At 39.1% G+C, this 18,924-nt stretch overlaps 1 protein-coding gene across 4 annotated transcripts in view; it reads right to left on the bottom strand.

The window, feature by feature from the left end:
- CARD19 (caspase recruitment domain family member 19) overlaps window positions 1-12,544 on the bottom strand; it is a 38,672-nt gene extending 26,128 nt beyond the window's left edge. Inside the window, exons 1-2 of one of the 4 annotated variants that reach the window (XM_087954792.1) lie at window positions 12,382-12,544; window positions 8,046-8,380 (exon numbers count right to left, since the gene is read on the bottom strand). In XM_087954792.1, the coding sequence (XP_087810918.1) occupies window positions 8,046-8,052 (7 nt within the window). In that variant the 5' untranslated portion in view covers window positions 8,053-8,380; window positions 12,382-12,544. Of the gene's footprint in view, window positions 1-8,045; window positions 8,519-12,381 lie in introns of those variants that run through there. The other 3 variants (XM_026677265.2, XM_026677283.2, XM_087954790.1) reach the window with 3 other exon arrangements.
- Between the last annotated feature and the right edge of the window lie 6,380 nt (window positions 12,545-18,924).

The raw sequence follows: 18,924 nt of genomic DNA, 5'->3' as shown, positions 1-18,924 counted from the left end.
TTATTCGATCATTAATAGTTAATAAGGCACCTGGTGAAGATTTTTTGCCCCCGGAATTATTTAAGACTTATATGGACTGGTGGGCGCCTTTGTTAGCAGGGCTATTCACCTTTATAAACAATACTGGCTGCATACCTGTGGGTTGGGAAGTGGCCATTATTGTTCCCTTACATAAAAAAGGAGATAGAGGCAATCCAATTAATTACAGACCAGTAAGCCTAATTGGAATTGTTGCTAAAATGTATGCAAAGCATTTGTTGAGCAAAATTGAAATCTGGGTTATGGAGAATAATCTTTTGGCGGAGGAACAAGCAGGCTTTAGACCAGAGCGATCTACCATAGACAATTGTTTCACATTATATCACTTGGTAACAAGGTATTTAAAAATGGGTAAGAAATTATTCACTGCATTTATTGATCTAAGTGTGGCTTTTGATTCGTTAAACAGAAATATCTTGTGGAGGAAACTAGCGAACCTGAACATGGAGCCCAGATTCCTTTTTCTGGTTAGGGCCCTTTACTAAAATACCCATGTGAAAATCCGTACTGGCATAAATGGAGCCCTGTCTAAGAGCATACCTACCAGTAAGACAGGGCTGCATTTTAGCCCCAATACTTTTCAATCTCGATGTCAATGATTTACCAGGATTCCTGCATGCAGTAGATTTGCATATGCCAAAGATTCTTGATAAATTTATTAATACTCTTTTATATGCCGATGACATGGTATTAATGGCTCATTCACAAATAGGCCTGAGAAGACTGTTGTATAAGCTGAATACCTATTGTACTTTGAGCTTCTTAAATATTAATAAAAGTAAATCCAAAGTGTTGGTTTTCAGCACAAAAAGTAGGAAATATAATTGGCAGATTAATGGGGAGTCAATCAAACAAGTAAATTCTTACACCTACTTAGGAGTGGTCTTTACTAATACAGGATCTTGATTTAATCACTTTAAAAGTAGTGCATTAAGAGCTGAGATAAGCACCAAAAGATTATATAAATTATTTAACCATAATTACCCAGGCACTTTGACCTCTCTGTTGAAAGTATTTAGGGCAAAAATAGTTCCAATGCTGACATATGGTACAGAACTGTGGGGTTTAAATAAAGCCTCCCCACTTGAACAAACACAGAACCGCTTTTTAAGACACTTATTGGTGACTGATAAGAACACTTCTTCTTCAGCAGTCAAAGCGGAATTGGGTGTCCACTCCTTACATAGCCACTTAATAATTAAAACATTTACATATTGGCTAAAGATACAATCAATGGATTCAGATAGACTTCCCAAACTATGCCTAACTGAACAGTTAAATAAGTTCCAATTTAACTCCTGGGCCAGTCAACCCCACAGAGCCATCTTAAGACATGGGTTTTCTACCCAATATTTATTGTCAAGGGCTTCCCAGGCAAGGGAAATTTTTAAACAGAGAGTCTTGGATATTAGTGCCCAGACTGACATGGAATTATTAGCAAAAAACAGATCTATAAGATGGTTGGCTAAGAATAAAAACATCTTCCAACCTGAAAAATACCTTTCAATGGGTATGCCACAACTACAGAGAAGAGCCTATACCAGAGCCAGATTTGAGTTACTGGATTCCATGTCTAGACATGGGCGCTTCCACCATGTACCATACCACGAGAGAACCTGCTTATGTGGTTCATCTGCCATTGAAGGTATTTCCCACATCTTGTTCAACTGCCAAATATATGCCCCCATTAGGCTTAAATATTTATCATTTCTCCTGGAAAGAACAGCCCACTTGGAATCAAACCACAGACTGTTATATTTCCTCCGGGCCTCTAATGTACACATCATTCGTAGGACCGCTAAGTTTATAATCAAGGCAGCGGTCCTAAGAACACAATATATTGAACAAATTGGTGTATCCTGCAAGGGTGATCTATTATCCGATTTCTGACTCCCTGGTTTTCCACATATGTTTTCATTACTGTATTCTTATATATCTAACTTATTTGTATTCTGTCTTGTTATATATTTACGTTATGTTATTGATAAGGTCTTATCACTATTCAATTAAATAAACAATAAAATACAATACAATACTACCAAAGAACAACCCAACCTCCTACAAGAGGAGCTGTGTAAGAACATTATTCATACAAGCACAAATGTATTTCAGTAATTCAGAACGCCAGAAAAAGGAAGCAGACTGTCCATACAACTTCTTTTAACAAAATGTATACCCCCAGAACTTTATCAAAAAGTGGCTGAACACTTCACCCACTACAGCACTACCAGCAGAAGCTATGAAAAGGAAAACAGTACCATACATAAAAAATATCTCAGAAACAACACCAGACCATTACAACCACAGGACATCACTGGAGGACAGAAACAACTAAATCTCTCCAACACATCTTAAGTATATCAAAAGACAAAAAAAAAACCCAAGTGTCATCTGAACCTACAGTGTAAGGGTTGCAATAGCAAATTATGTAGAACAGACAGGCAGAAGACTAGAATAGCCCACCCATGAATTAGGAGGCAGAAGACACAGTCTTCTTAATCTCACAACACTCCTTAATCTCACAACACATGAACAGACTCAATCTTATTGTAGTTTCAACTGGAAAACTGAGCAACTTAGTTAGACTAAGCTAAATCCAAAAACACCAGGGAATTCCCAGAAGCTTGGCATTTAGACAAGTCAATTTATTAATCAGATAGTTTACCAGTCAGCCATCAATAAAATCAACTATCAGTAGACATGAAGAGATAAACCACATTTATTGTATACACCAGGGGTCCCCAACCACCGGTCCGCGGACCGGTACCGGTCCGCGGAACAAGTCCTACCGGGCCGCTGGCTTGCTGGCGCCGCCATCTTTTTTTGATGAAAAAGTGCTTCCGGTGAGCTTTTCCGGGTAGAAAGCTCACCAGAAGCACGTTTTCATCAAAAAAAGATGGCAGCGCCCAGCTGATGCCGGTACCGGGCCGCGGCGTAAAAAAGGTTGGGGATCACTGGTATACACCATTCAAAGAGACAGTAAAAATGTTAATGAGGAAACAAAAAGTACAGAACACATCCTCTCCCAGATAAGCAGGGACAAATACTAGACAAAAAACCACAAACCAATACCCTAATCAAGGAACTACCAACCCTAACCCTATACCCCTCATCAATACTGGCAAGGCAAATGACTGTATGTAAACAGGAAGCAAACCCTGAAATCACTAGCAATGATTTGGTAATGAGATGCCTGCAAGCAAATAACCATGCTAAGAGAGCCCCAATCTAAAATAACTTTTCCATGTTAACAGAAAATAAACTGGAGAAAAGTTCTAGTATCTTTTCAAGTGAATACAATGTATCAATAAATACCATGTCTGTAAGTAACCCAAAGAAATTAATAATTCAGTTATTTTTGTTTGTGGAACAAGAGAAAAGCTAACAAAGGAAAATGCTCTTTATTTTGGCTTTGGCACAGATGATAAACTGAGCCTTTGCACAAAAGCAGGCAATTATGGAACTCAGAATGACTGCTGAATGACCAGATCATTATGGTAACTGCAGGTGTTTAAGGCCTAATCCACCTCCTTTCTTTGAAAGAACCAGACAAATCCATACAAACGGAGAATTTGATTGCTGCTGGCACCAAAACTATAAGGCATCATTATTTGAAAGAAAGTAGCTATGAAACTGTTAAAACGTAGGCAACTTTTCAGACCCAGATTTGGAAGCAAGAAAGGTTCCTGGTTTCTGATTGTTGAGGTTTCTGCAGTGTCTGATCATCACAGGGGAAGCAAGCAACAAGGAAAAGCTTTATTTTCTTGCTTTTTGCAGGGTCCTCAGTTTGGCAAAGTTAGAACTGAGATACTAAATTAAATTGGCATATGCTGTTACCTAGTATGAGCTACACTTATTTTACAGAGTCTAGAAATTATTAGTAAAGGAAAAGAAAATTAAAAGTAAACCACTGGATTGGGTAGCCAACAAGTTTTAAAAATACAGTAATAAATTTAAATAATAAATAAAACTTTCTTCAGCTAGGGGAAATGTGAATCCCTAATACCCTAGAAATTGGAAATGTTTCAGTTTTGACCATAAGATTGTTTGGATTAGACATAAAAATATATGAACAATGGATGACAAATCTGAAAAAAAAGAAGCAACCCTGGCTTTTGCCAGCTTTGTGTTGTACAAAGAAAAAGAAAAAAGCTATTGCTCATTGCAGTTAATAGAACTAGCAATTAAAACAAGCAGTTTTGGGACTGTGCTCCATGAAGATAGGAGCCTACAGCTTCCTGAAGATATTCCAATAAATCCAATAAATTTTTCAAATAATTTTCAGTGGGACCAAGTCTATTTTTCTGTTTTATCATACCACAGATAAAAGTCCAAGATTAAGACACTGAGGGAATATATAACAACTGAGGACTGCTTCCCAAATTTCACTGCCTTTTTCTTCATTCACTTTTTAAAAAAAATAAGAGTCATGTGTTCTCAGAAATACAACACTTAGTCCTAAAATCAATTCTGATTAAGAAACAGCTTCAGATTATTATGAATGCTAGACTCCATTAAATTAATTTAAAAGTAGCTCTGAAGGGCAGCACTGAGAAGTGAAAAAAAAAAAAAATTCTAAATGGGCAATTTGTGGACATGTTAAAAAAAACAGCCATTCATTTCAGAATAAAATCAAGCCTTCATAAAAGTGTTAAAAACACGTTCTGAAATGTTCCCACGTGGGTGACTGAATTGTTATACCTATTTTTGGAATACTGTTAAACCATCTGATTGGAGAGCTATTTGATGCTGTTTATTATAGATACTTCAGGACAGGACATACATATATAAGTTTGGCTTTCAAAGGACCACAGTAAAAGCTAATAAGTGCATCATGTGATTTCCTTCAGTGTTTCATCTTAGAACATCTAAAAGGATTGTTTGCCATCAATCAAATGACTCTTATTGTGCATCCCAGGCACTTATTATAGGCAGCCTCAACAGCACATCCTGCTTCAGCTCTGCTTTTAAAGCCCTGCAAGACATGAATCTGGCAAGAGCAGCTTTTTTTTGTCAAGTTCATTCTGCCCTTCTTGCACTTGAAGTAGCACAGCCATTTCATACCTTCTTTCCCCTCCTAGGATGAGTTACAGGATGTAGCTCAGTCTGATGGGTCCAAAGTTATTCCATGTGTTTTGGTTGCAAGCAGATCTGAATCCAAGTCACACCCATGTCCTAGCTGAGCCTGGTGCACAACAGCTCAGAAAGACCGACGCAGCTATGGATTCACAATTGCCTGTGTGTATTACTACAGGTAGTCCTCAACTTACAAACATGACTGAGCCCAAAATTTTCACCACGAGGCAAGACAGATGTGAGTTTTGCCCCATTTTATGAAACTAAGTGAATCCCTGCAGTTGTTAAGTTAGTAACATAGTTAAGTGAATCAGGCTTCCCCATTGCTTGTCAGAAGGTTGCAGAAAGTGAGATGGCCTCAGGACACTGCAACCATCATAAATAGTCTGTTGTCAAGCATCTGATTTTTGATCGTGTGACCATGATAATGCTGCAACAGTTGTGTGAAAAATGGTCACAGGTTTTTTTTTCAATACCGTTGTAATTTTGAATTGTTATTAAACAAATGGTTGTAAGTCAAGGACTACCTGTATTAAAAATGTACTAACTCTATCTTATTTTAATGTTACTGTAGTTATTAATGAGTCTTGGTGGCGCAATGGTTAGAGTGCAGTACTGCAGGCTACTTCTGCTGCAGCCAGCTGCCTGCAGTTTGGCAGTTCAAATATCGCCAGGCTCAAGGTTGACTCAGCCTTCTGAGGTGGGTAAAATGAGGACCCAAATAGTTGGGGGCAATAGGCTGACTTGGTAAACCACTTAGAGAGGGCTGTAAAGTGCTATAAAGTGGCATATAAGTCTAAGTGCTATTGCTATTAGGGGAATTGTGCAACTTTTCCAATTTGATCCTGAACTGGTGTTTCAAAATACATTGGAGCATATTTTACTAAATCTGTTCAGTGACAAATAGATGGGGTCTCAAGACAGATTAAGAGCTAAAAAAGAAAATTCACATGCAGTCAAATGCAGCTAATTTTCTATCACTGGAGTTTTGCCTCTTGACTAGGAGTTGAAGAGGGATGTTGGTTTTTAAACTAGCAGGTTCTGCTACTCCTTGCACTGCAGACAACTCATTAAAGCAGCCCTTTCTCTTTCCAGGATCACATACTAGTTGTTCTATTGAGTCACAGGCATACTATATACTTAGTGCCATAGGACAACCAAGCACTGCAAACAAAGCCTCAATTTTCTTACCACATCATTATTACCTGGGTATCTAGCAAATGGGATTCTGACAAGAGTTAGGATAAAGAACACAGCATTTTCTCTGACTTCTTTCTTGAAAAGGAATCTTACTGGAATGGCTTCCACAGTTACAGTGCATAATAAGCCACTTCAACCTTCTGGAAGACCATGAAATGTGACTCTTTCCACCAAGCATTGAACTAGGATGAGGGTTGAGCCAGGAGATTGATAGAGGGTTAGCATAGCCCCAGGTGGGAAGGATTGTTCTGGTTTTATTATCTTTTTACTGGCTATTGTTAACTGGCCATGATGACTCTGAGACAGGCAGTTACACAGTTCTTTAAATAAATATATAAATTGATCAATCTATCAATAAAAGCCACACACACCCTTCCAGCCAGTCCATATATCCCATCATATTGAAAATGCACCTTCTTACCCAGCCCACTTCTGTTACTTAACCAAGTTAGCAACCAATTTGCTGCTTAAGAAACAAAACAAAATAAAATGGCATTAACCATTCTACTTACAAAGTGGCCCAGTCTCACTTACAGATAAGTGAGACTGGTCTGATGATAATAAGAGGAATGGCGCTCAAGTTCAAAGAGATATTCGGATAATCAGAAAAAGATATAATGACATCTAGGAAGCAGACAAGAAGGAAGCAAGTGTTCCGGAGCAGTTTTTCTCAACCTCAGCAACTTTAAGGTGTCTGAACTTCAATTCCCAGCATGCAGGCTGGGGAATTCTGGGAGCTGAAGTCCAGACATCTTAATCTTGCTAAGGATGAGAAGCGCAAAGATAGAAAAGGTGGGGAGAAGAAGATGATTCAGCCTGTGTGCTTTATGCAGAATATATGATATGCTGGGCAACAAGGAAAGGAAGGAGTGATTCAGTGGAAACAAGGAACTTGGAGAAGCCTTCTAGGATTATGGAAAGAATGTTAAAGTTTCCTTAGAATTGTAGCAACTCCATTTTCCAGTCTTCATAAGGCTTCCTAACGTTTAAGTCTTCATAACGTTTAAGAATAGCCGTTGAAGAAATTCAGAGCTTTTGCTGAAACTCACATGTAGTTCTACCTACTAAAAGGGCAATCAATGGCTGGAATACATTTGAATCCTCTGCATGTTAAGTGGGGTTTGGTATAATAGGATTAACTATGATTTCTGTAGTAAAAGTTTCTGTGAGAGGCATTGGCAAAAAGTATGGAAGTGGTGACTCTGTTACCATGCCAGTGAGTCATACAGCATGACTCACTCGACACAAAGCCACATACTGATTTCATTATTATATTCATATAATTCTTGTTACAGTATGCCTATGCCACAACACTTGCGATAAATTGATCGAAAGTACCCGATACAACTCTGAATATACAGAGACTGCAAATGATAATAAACACAAGCCTGAAAACTACGAGTCTTGGATCGGCACTTTAATACAAACTTACTCGTACTTCGCACCCATTTAAAACATGCACCGAGGACGCCCCTCCCAATGAGCCCCTCCAAAGCGCCTCGGAGTTCAAGCTCTGCGGAATTCCGCTAAACGCTTTTCCTGTCAGGAACCGGTGCGAACTTGTGCGAAACCCACAGAGGCTTTAGAGACCGAACTTCGCGGTCTCGCAAGTGGGCTTCCCCGGCTCAAGCGGGTCCTGCCCTTGTGCGCCCCCTGCAGCCGAGAGTCGGCGGCGTTGGCGCCGGCCGTCTCTTGCCTCAGCTAGACTGGCCGGGGAAGGAGCTACTGACCTGGCATTATGGCGGCAAGGCAGGAAGCGTCTTTGTCCCGCGGCTGGCGAGCCCTGCCTTCCGCGCTGCCTCGGGGGCGTCTCTCGAGCCTTCCGAGAAGCTAGGAGGCCCCCCGGCTGCGCGGCTCTGATTACAGGACGGCCTCGTCCTCGCGGCTTTCCTGCAAGCCTACCAGAAGCTGCGGAGGAGGAAGTGGGATAGGAGCCGCCGCCCGGCCAGCAAGTTTCTTTCCTCCCCGCTTGTCCTCCCAAGACCTGGCCTGGGGATTGGAAAAGCCGAGTCGAAACTCTCGCATTCCGCCTCGCGGCTGGCTCTGAAGCGTTGCTGTTTTGGATCTACAGAGAGAGAGAGAGAGAGAGAGAGAAACGGAATTCTGTTCCTTCTTTAAGCTTGTTTAAGGCTTGTTTAGGAGACAAACTATGTAGCAGGATCCTTGAAAATGGCAGGCGGTCAAGATATCTCTCTGCCATGTCAGCGGGCAACTGCGGCTGGATTTGGGGCGGTTTTTTTTTTTTCCAGTCTTGGAGCCTACGTTTTAAGAAGTGCTCCCCTCAATAAGAAAGGCATCTGGGTCTGAATACAAAACCAGCAGCTTTTGGGCCTTTTTAGAATAGAGTCAGTGTACATATGCTTTGTGTGTACATACAAGTAATAAGTGATAAATCTTTTTTTTCCACCCAAATGTTACAATGAATTTGCAAAGAACGAAGCAGTAGCCCATAGAATGAACCTTTTGTATGCATGGAACATAAAAATCTGTCATACTCCAACCATTCTGCCTTTGCTGTCTGAGAAGCATTTATCCAAGTCCAGGGTTCTGCCAAAGACTAGACTGGGGGACGCCTTGAATGAGAGGACTTGGTTGAGTTCAATGGGGCACTCCCTGAGCTGTGCCCAATGGTTGGAATGATACAGATATTGTTATGGATGTGGATGTTGGGAGCTCTTGAGTCTGATCAAACTTGGAACTTCTAATTGCAATTGTATGAATTCTTTTTTCCCTCCTTCCATTCAATTGTATCCAGTTATTGGACACTATCTGAACAAGGCCCTGCAGTTTTTTGGCAAGGCTTTTCAGAAGTAGTTTGCCATTGCTTCCTTCGTAGGGCTGAGATAAAGTGACTGGCCTAAGGTCACCTATCTGGCATCGTGCCCAAGGCGAGGCTAAACTTCACCATCTCAGTTTCTAGCCTGATGTTATACACCACACTAAATTGGCTAATGCTGAATTAACATTAACATTCCTTTACTGTGGGTGCTTTAACTTTGACCAACATGTAATGAAGCAAACAAAGTTAAAGGAATCAACTGAGAAGAGCGCTCTTATTAAAGAACTCCTGGTCTTCTCTTCACATGAGGTGATGATAATGCCTGAAATGGAAGGTTTCTGGGCAGATTACATTGTTTAATTAAATGTTCCTAAAACATAAGGGGGGTGGGTGGGAAAGAGAATTGTATGTTGCAGTTAATAGCAGAGAAAAACACTTAAGTCAATATTCTGGAGCTGAGCAGGCATCTAAAATCAAACTGAATACAAAAGTAGGAATTCTTGGGTAAAAATGGAAAATCTTTGAGCAAAAATATATTAATATAAATGTCCCGCATGCCTCATTTATATGTGTGTGTGAGGGGTGCTTATATACACGAGGCCACACATGTGACCATATACATGAGGTATCTCTCTCTCTCTCTCTCTCTCTCTCTCTCTCACACACACACACACACACACACACACACACACACAATTGTGAGAGATATTGGAAAAGGGGCCTCTGAAAACAACTGTGGCCTGAAGCTGTTCAAGTAAGCATTGAAGAAAAATATAGGGATTTTAATTTGGACAGGCTCTTCTGTTCTCTGATATTTAAAACTGATTTATCGTAACTTTCCCAGCTTATTCCTTTCCTTTTTCCTGCAAACTCCAATTCCCCAATAGTCATAAAAACCTTTGCCTGAGGATTAAGGTGGCTCAGATTTTGTGTTTGCAAATCTGGCGCATTCATCCAAATTGAATATGTATAGATTATTTCCTGACATGAAACACAGTAATGTTGTCTTCCTGCCAGGGCAATCCCATAAAATTCAGTGGAAATCTTTTAAAACAAAATCACAGCTCGACCTTGGGTTCAATTTCTTGACCACACTACTGTAGAGCACAATTGAATTTTGGAAATTAAGAGCATATAATAACCAGAACATTGATTGACTAAGCTGTATGGCTGCTTCATTAAACCAACCCCTTCCAGTGACATGAAAGCATTATCTTTGTCCCTTCAGAAGATTAGGAGGCTGAGTTATGGCTCCCAACTTTTCAAATGCAACTGTTTTGATTTCTTTGCTGTTCTGTGGGCGAGCATCTTCCATTCTAGAGAAACTGTTTTGGGCTTGGGTTAAAATGCAGAACTAGTTTCTATAACCTGGGTACTCTAGAACAACAATCTCTAATCTATCTGGCTTGGTGGACTTTCAGGGGGAGAGGGGAATGCAGGCACGTCCACTTGCAGCTCCTTTTGTACAAGGGGTGGGTGCATTCATGTGCACTTGCCCAGCGCTTGAGTGACCCAGTTCCAAAAGGGCCATTGCCCAGTTCCAAAAGGGCCACAGCCAAGGGCTTGGGGACCCCTGCTTTAAAAGAAATTTCCAAGTTCCAGAATTTCCAATCAAAGTATAACTAGGTAATGATTCAGAAGTTTGTTTTTCACATTTTAGATCAGCTTAGATTAGTTGATCGTGTGAACAATGCCAAACTTAGAACTATGGACAGAACTGACTGGAATTTACAGTTGGAAATCAAGGCAAAATACAATCCAGCCAAAGTTCTGAGAAGAAATGGTTCTCTGGTTCAGGAATCCAATAATCAACATGTTAGGACGGTGATGGTGAACCTGTGGCACGTGTGCCACAGGTGGCACGTGGAGCCATTTGTGCGGGCATGCAAGCCCCATCCAAACTTACCTGCACTGTGCATGTGTGTGTCTTCCAGCTGATTTTTGGGCCATTTGAGGCCATTTTCGGCCTCCCTGAGGCTCAAGGGAAGCCTCTGCAGCCTTGGGAAGCTGAAAAATGGGCCTTCAGAAAATAACAAATGCCGAGACGGGCCTGTTTTTCGGCCTCCTCCAAAGACTGCAGAGGCTTCCCATGAGCATCCGGGAGGGAGAAAAAGGCCTCAAACGGGCCAAAAATCAGCTGGGAGGTGCGCACATGCGCAGTGCATATAAGAGGTTGGGGGGTGTTGCACATGTATGCGTAGGGGGGCGGGTTGCATTGCATTGTGGGTACTGGCATGCGCACTTGCATGCTGTGATGCGTGCACGCACTTTCGGCACACCACAACAAAAAGGTTCTCCATCATTGTGTTAGGACCTTGTAAAATATGCATGCTCAGTTCTTAATGTCACTGAAGTGTTAACAAAAAATAAGGAGAAGTGTGATTCATCTGTTCATGGCTCTGTGCAGTGCTTTGCCTAGGGGAGTGGTTAATACACCTGATGCTACAGGCAACTTTCCCAGTCACTAGGAAGTAAAATTATTCTAAGAGCTACCACGGAGCTCTTAGTTTGCCAACCAATCATGTGATTTCAAATTATGGAAACATACGATAAGACTGGTCATTTGGAATCACAGTTGTGACTTAATAATATCTGAAGGAGATTTTACAACCAAGGTTATAGAAAAAGTTTCCAATTGCTGCCTATATATAGAATGCTGCTTTTGAAAAGCTTAACCTTCACAGATATTAGTTGCTGGTATTGGTGGAAACAAACATCTCCCTCCTTGAACTCTTGATTTCAGTTCTAAACTTGGCAGCAAGAGGAATCTTTCAAAAAGATTATTGGAGCTCCCTCTCCCCATATCCCTATCCTTTATAAGTCACAATCACACTTCTAAAGATAGACCTATTTTTGATTAGCAGATCTAAAACCTAACAGTCAAATATTATCATTTTAGTACATGTAATTGTTTATATAATCAACTGCTACCTTGACCTGCCCAGAAATAATATCAGAAATATTTTCCACAGAAGAATAAATTCACTCCAAAATAGGATTACTTGCTGAAAAACTATACAACCTTTTCCCTGAAGATTCTTGCATACAACAGATTTTTACATGGTTAAAAGTTATAAATAGAAAGCCTGAAATAAGTAGACTAGATCCATACACACACAAAAGGAAGTTGAGATTAAGCAGGAGCTCCCTTTTTCCCTAAAGCTGTCCACATCTTGTCTTATCCTCTGAGCAAAGCTTCCCTTGTCTTGAAAAAACAAGAACGCAATTCTCTCAGCAACCCGGTTGGAAAAGGCATCCTTAGGAGGGGAAAACAATTTATCACTTACATTTTGTGAAGATCATTGTCCATGGGTATGACAGTTTTTCCCGCTATGACTGAAAGAAGCCCATTAAATCTGGCAAGCCGAAAAATTGTCTCCTTCAATTGCTGCCAGCAACAGAAGTTTAATGACGAGTTTATGGAAAAGTGAAAGTAAAATTCGAGAGTCCACCTTATTAAAGCTTTGACCACCAGGGGTCCCTTTTTCGCCCTTGGAAAAATATGTTGCTCTGGGAAAGGAAGGTGAGTGTGTCACCCAATTATATTTCTTTGCCCTTGGGTTTCATTCATTACGGCTCATGCAGGTTTTAAAAATCCTAACTGTAGTTCTTTTTGCTGAAAGTTGTCCAGCCTGACTGTATACTGTTTTTGTTCCATCCTTAATCATCCTAAAAATGCTTGAAATGAGATTAACTGAAGGGTTACTGGACAATACTGTTGACAAAACAATGACATACCCTTTTCTTTCTTGGAATAATGTTTATAAAGATGTTGTTATATATTAATTTTGGAAAGTAATTTTCCTATAGTACAATTACAGGGAAATCTACAATGGTTAATTATCCAGTTAAAAATCATTTAATCAACTAAAAAAGGTGCAATTAATAACTGAATAGCAATATTTTGAAAAATCCAAATTATAGATTAAGATACCAAAAAATAAAAAATAGAACATGTCCACTGTGACACCCCCTCAAAGTAAAGAGTATCCTTCTGTTCTCAGTTGCATAGAAAGTAATTCAATAATAACTAAAAATTGTATAATTTGTAGGTAGATCATTCTACAAACCTGCTAAAAGCCAATAAATAAAATAGTTAGATGTGGGGGAATCTACTGCTTCATGAGCAAAATGGTTCTTAAATCCTGGAAGTACTCTGGAAAATTGGGTAACTGTAAACAACCTGTTAGGGTTTGGGGATTAACCCCTAGAAGAGTATTGCAGCAGTAGTCAAGCCAGGCAGCCAAAGAAGAGCGGAAGGGCCCCAGAGTATACACACACTGAACACAAACACTGTTTGTAGTTTAAATAGTTTTTAATCCAGTTAGAGTTTAAGCATTGTCATTCAGTCCATTAAGTCATTCACAGTATTTCCATCCAGTAAGACTCACTAGTATAGTCCAAGTTAAGAGTCCTTGCAATATCTTTATCAGCCGATAAAGATATCTTCTCCTCCTCCGGTTTCACTCTCCAGAGAAACAAACGCTGGATATTCAGTAGAATTACGCAGTAAATCAGCAAACAGTAGCAAACAATAACAGTTCAGTCACAGGCACTCACAGTCAGTAATCACAGTTAGTCGCAGCAGCACACAGTAACAGCTACAGTCAGCACACAGTTACAGACAGTAAACTTTCCTGCTTCTAATGCTTCCTTATATTGTAACTTCTAACCGCACCCTTAATTGGCTAATTGCCTGCTGCATTGTGCTTAAAGTGATAAGCACTTAAACCATGATATCTAAGTTTTATATATTTATTCACCCAAACCATATTTGGTATCAATGTTATACCTAACATACTCCCCTTTTGGGTGAAATAAATATATAATACCTTACAATCTAATCCCATATTTTTCACAACTCTCCTGGTGCTTACTGGCACCTTGGGCTTTAGTAAAATTATCAGCTAAATTGTCCTCCGACATACAGTACTCTAGCTGAATCATATTACTTCTTACAGATTGTCTCACGTTTAGGTATCTTAGATCTGTATGTTTGCTCCTTGTTTTTACTCCAATATTTGTGGCCATTTGAATTGCTGCCTGATTATCTTCATGTATAATTATAGGATAATCTACAGTTATACCTATATCAATTAACATTTGTTTATACATTATTAATTCTGTACATAACAATGATAAACAGGAGAATTCTGCCTCCATAGTAGACAAACTTATATGCTGTTGTCTTATTGACTTCCAGCCTATTAATGTCTTACCCAGCATTATGGCTGTTCCTGAAGTCGACTTTCTAGTGTCTCTTTCTGATGCAAAACTAGCATCTGCATAAGCACTCAGAATTAAATCACCCTTTGGTTCTAAATACAATGAATAATTCATTGTCTTTTTAAGATATCTTAATATCCTCTTAGCTGCTATCCAGTGTCTTTCACATGGTGCAGAATTGAATCTAGCCAACTGATTCACGCAGTACGATATATCTGGTCTAGACCAATTACTAATATAACTCAAACTACCAATTAAAGATTGATAAATCACCTTATCAAACTCAGGGCTTTGTACATCAGTATTGCTAAACTCCTGACTCATTGGAGTCTTAGCTGGCTTACAAAGCTCCATCTTGTAATCTTTTAGTAATTTGCTTATCTTATCTTCCTGAGATATCTTAAAACCTTTCCGTGTTTTCTTTATATTCAAACCGAGATACTTCTTTATCTCCCTAATTGCTTGATCTTTATTCTCTTTCCTAATGATGCTATTATTTTATTTGCTTCATCATTAGTTTCAGTTATCAAAGCAATGTCATCTGTGAATAGTAATAATAATGATACTTTCCCATTTGTCTCCCTCTTAAACAGACATGGATCGGCTAAACCAGCTTTAAATCCTATATTGTCTAGTTCCTTTACAATATACTGGTTCCATTCATAGCCTGATTGTTTAAGACCATAGAGACTTTTCTTTAACAACCAACAATCATTATTATCCTTATTTTCACCTTTAATACCAACAGGTTTTTTCATATAAATAATATGTTTTAATGGGGCATGCAAGTAAGCAGTTTCCACATCTAAATGGTTAACTATATAGTTTTTACTAGCTGCCCACACTAAAGCTGCCCTCAAGGTTGCTGCCTTAAGACTAGGTGCAAACACCTCATCGTAGTCATTAGCATTCTGCCTAAAACCTTGAGCTACTAACCTTGCCTTATGGATTAAATTACCATATTTATCTATTTTTACCTTAAATATCCATTTGCAGCCAATGGATTTCTTTCCTACAGGTAATTTGGCATTTTCATACACTTTCATATCTCTTAATGAATTCAGTTCCTTATTCATTGCTGCATACCATTTTTCTTTTTCCTTAATAGGATACTTTTTAATTTCTTCTACAGAATTAGGAACTTGATTAATCTGGCACACTGTGTTAGCCTGGTACCTATCAGGCGGTCTAGATACACGTGTAGTTCTTCTGGGAATTACAGGGCTTACAGGAGGACTTTGTTGAACTACTACCTGTTCATCTTCCTCATCCTGTTCAGCTATTGAATCTGTTTCTTCCTTTATGGGCACTATTTCATCCTGTATTTGTCTCTTTACTTTATTTTTAAAGTTACAGGGATAACTAATGGGATTTCTATAGGATTCAATAATTACATCTTTATTGGCATCCTGTTCTAATTTCTCCCATCCTTCATGTTCTAGAAATTGGGCACTAGCACTACATAACACTTTAGATGTGCCTTTCTCCCAAAATCTATATGCCCTATGGTTTGCCTGATAACCAACGAAGAAAAATCTTTTAGCTCTATGTTGCCCTTTTTTTCTGAGTTGTGCAGGAATATGCACCCATGCTGGTGCACCAAATGTGTGCAGGTAACTTAGATCAGGTTTCCTGCCATGCCATCTGGTAAATGGTATTTCACCTGTTGTTGTATTAACAACGTTGTTCAATATGTTATTAGCACACATTGTAGCCTCCCCACAAAGAATCAGGTAACCCAGAATCATTTAACATTGTTCTAACCATTGCCTGTAGTGTTTGGCCTCTTCTTTCAATAAAAGCGTTATGTTCTGGCCTGTATGGAGCAGACTTCTTATGCTCTATTCCAGCTATCTTAAGTCTGTTCTGGAATTTGTTATTAACAAATTCCGTGCCATTATCTGTCACCAGGGTTATCAGTTGTCGTTTAGACTTTCTTTCAGCAAACCTAAGCCAATTGAAAAAATGTTGATATGTTTCAGTTTTGCTTTTCATTAAATAGCAAAACCCATATCTAGAATAATGGTCCATAATGCTCAGTATATATCTAGCACCCCCATACTGGGTTTCTTTGGACCTATTATGTCTGCAAATACTACTTCTAAAGGTTCTTTTGTTTTGAAACCATTTAGCCTATTTGCAGGCAATACCTTGCTCTTATCTTCACAGCAAACATTACAACGCAAATATTTATCACAAGGTTTTAACCTTATTCCTTCAGATAACTCAACTGTACGTTTTAGCATTTTAAAATTTACATGCCCCAAACGCCTATGCAATAAATGGATACATTCATTATGAGGCTTTATATTATTAAATACAGTTTGAGCCTCCCCTTTCTTACTATTATCTAAGACATATAATGTTCCATTTAAAGCTGCAGTTACCCTTTTGTTATCTTTTTCAATTATGCAATTATTATCCTTAAAAGTAATTACATAACCTAATTTATCTAATACCCTTACTGAAAGCAAATTAAACTTTAGTTGCGGTACATACAACATTTTTATATCCTGGTTTATGTACGGACAACGTGCAAAACCTTGACCTTTCGCTTTCAGGTTCCAGCCATTGGCAAGTGATATATGTTGAGAGCTTTTAGACATTTTTATAAATTTTGTCTTATCTCTTGTGATGCAGTGGGATGCGCCACTGTCAACCACCCATAGATTATTCTTCACATCAGAGTTGTTAAACGTGGCTAGTTCAAATGCTTTCTTTGGCTTTTTACATTCTGGCTTTTCTCTTTTTGCAGAATCTTGCCAGATGTCCTCTGCCTCCACAATTAAAACACTTTTTAATTGTGTATGCTGTTGAAGATAAATTCTCTTCTTCTTCCGGGTGCTTTACTTTGCTTTGCTGGTTTCTTACAGGCTTTGAAGATAATTTCTCTTCTTTCTTATCTTCTCTCAGCTCGTCACGCTCACGCCTTCTTCTGGCTTCTTCTAGTAGCCTGCCTGTAATCTCGGTTAATGAGAGGCTTTCTTTTGGCAATACCTCTAACGAAGTTACATAGTCATCATAGCTTTGATCTAATGAAGATAATATTATGTAGACTTGTTGCAGTTCATTAAATATAAGCTCTTTTTCTTGCAATTCTTGAAAAATGCTCTTCATACAGTTTAAATGAACTAACATATCTCCATTCCTCTGAAGATGCGTTCGAAAAAGCTTCCGTGTAAGATTTATATGTGCTCCTACACTGTCCCGAACATAAATCTTCCTGAGGTTCTCCCAGCAGTTTGCAGCATTTTCTTCTCCACGAATATGGACAAGCTGCTGATCACAGAGAGTCAGTCCTATGATGCATAAAGCCTGCTCATTCTTCAGTTTAAAGTCTTGTAACTTTTCGTTATCATCATCATTAGCAGGATCCCAGCTACTCACATCTGGTGGGTTTGCTATAATGTCCCACAAACCTTCTCTGCGTAGAAGTAAACTACATTTCATTGACCATGAAACATAGTTTGTTCCATCCAGCCTGGATATCATGGACAGTTGTGACAAATTTACTTGTGCCATTCCTCTTCAGATATTTTGACTATTTTAAACTAATTAAAACAGTTTGTTTTTACAGTAATGTGCAACTCATACCAACTCTCTCTGCTATATCCTGGTTAGTTAGACTATGCTGCTGGGCCCATAACCATTGTTAGGGTTTGGGGATTAACCCCTAGAAGAGTATTGCAGCAGTAGTCAAGCCAGGCAGCCAAAGAAGAGCGGAAGGGCCCCAGAGTATACACACACTGAACACAAACACTGTTTGTAGTTTAAATAGTTTTTAATCCAGTTAGAGTTTAAGCATTGTCATTCAGTCCATTAAGTCATTCACAGTATTTCCATCCAGTAAGACTCACTAGTATAGTCCAAGTTAAGAGTCCTTGCAATATCTTTATCAGCCGATAAAGATATCTTCTCCTCCTCCGGTTTCACTCTCCAGAGAAACAAACGCTGGATATTCAGTAGAATTACGCAGTAAATCAGCAAACAGTAGCAAACAATAACAGTTCAGTCACAGGCACTCACAGTCAGTAATCACAGTTAGTCGCAGCAGCACACAGTAACAGCTACAGTCAGCACACAGTTACAGACAGTAAACTTTCCTGCTTCTAATGCTTCCTTATATTGTAACTTCTAACCGCACCCTTAATTGGCTAATTGCCTGCTGCATTGTGCTTAAAGTGATAAGCACTTAAACCATGATATCTAAGTTTTATATATTTATTCACCCAAACCATATTTGGTATCAATGTTATACCTAACACAACCCATTAATGGACTCAAACATAGGACTGGATGAATGGACCCCTTCAGATTCCTGGAATTTAAAGATGATTCCCCTGAAGAATCTCTGGACAGGTATTCTATCGGTGAGGTAGGTAAGGTATAAGAAGTAAGAACAACTTTCACTTATCTCGGAAGGGGATCCATTAAATTCACCTGATTTTCCAGGTCAAGTGACACAAGGCACCACTGAAGATATACTAGTGTCCCGATTGAAGGTAGAGGCAGAACAGAGGCCACATAATTGTTCAATGAGCTAAGTTGTTACGGCTAGCTTGCTGTCTTCAGAATGTGGGATAATCGACAATGCCATTCCAAAC

This window comes from Notechis scutatus, chromosome 2, assembly GCF_049901735.1.
Source record: "Notechis scutatus isolate UNSWTSFEM ecotype Mainland chromosome 2, rNotScu1.2, whole genome shotgun sequence".
In the NCBI taxonomy this organism is placed as follows: domain Eukaryota; kingdom Metazoa; phylum Chordata; class Lepidosauria; order Squamata; family Elapidae; genus Notechis; species Notechis scutatus.
Note: the sequence above shows the minus strand (reverse complement) of the source record. Positions and strands in the feature narration are given on the sequence as shown.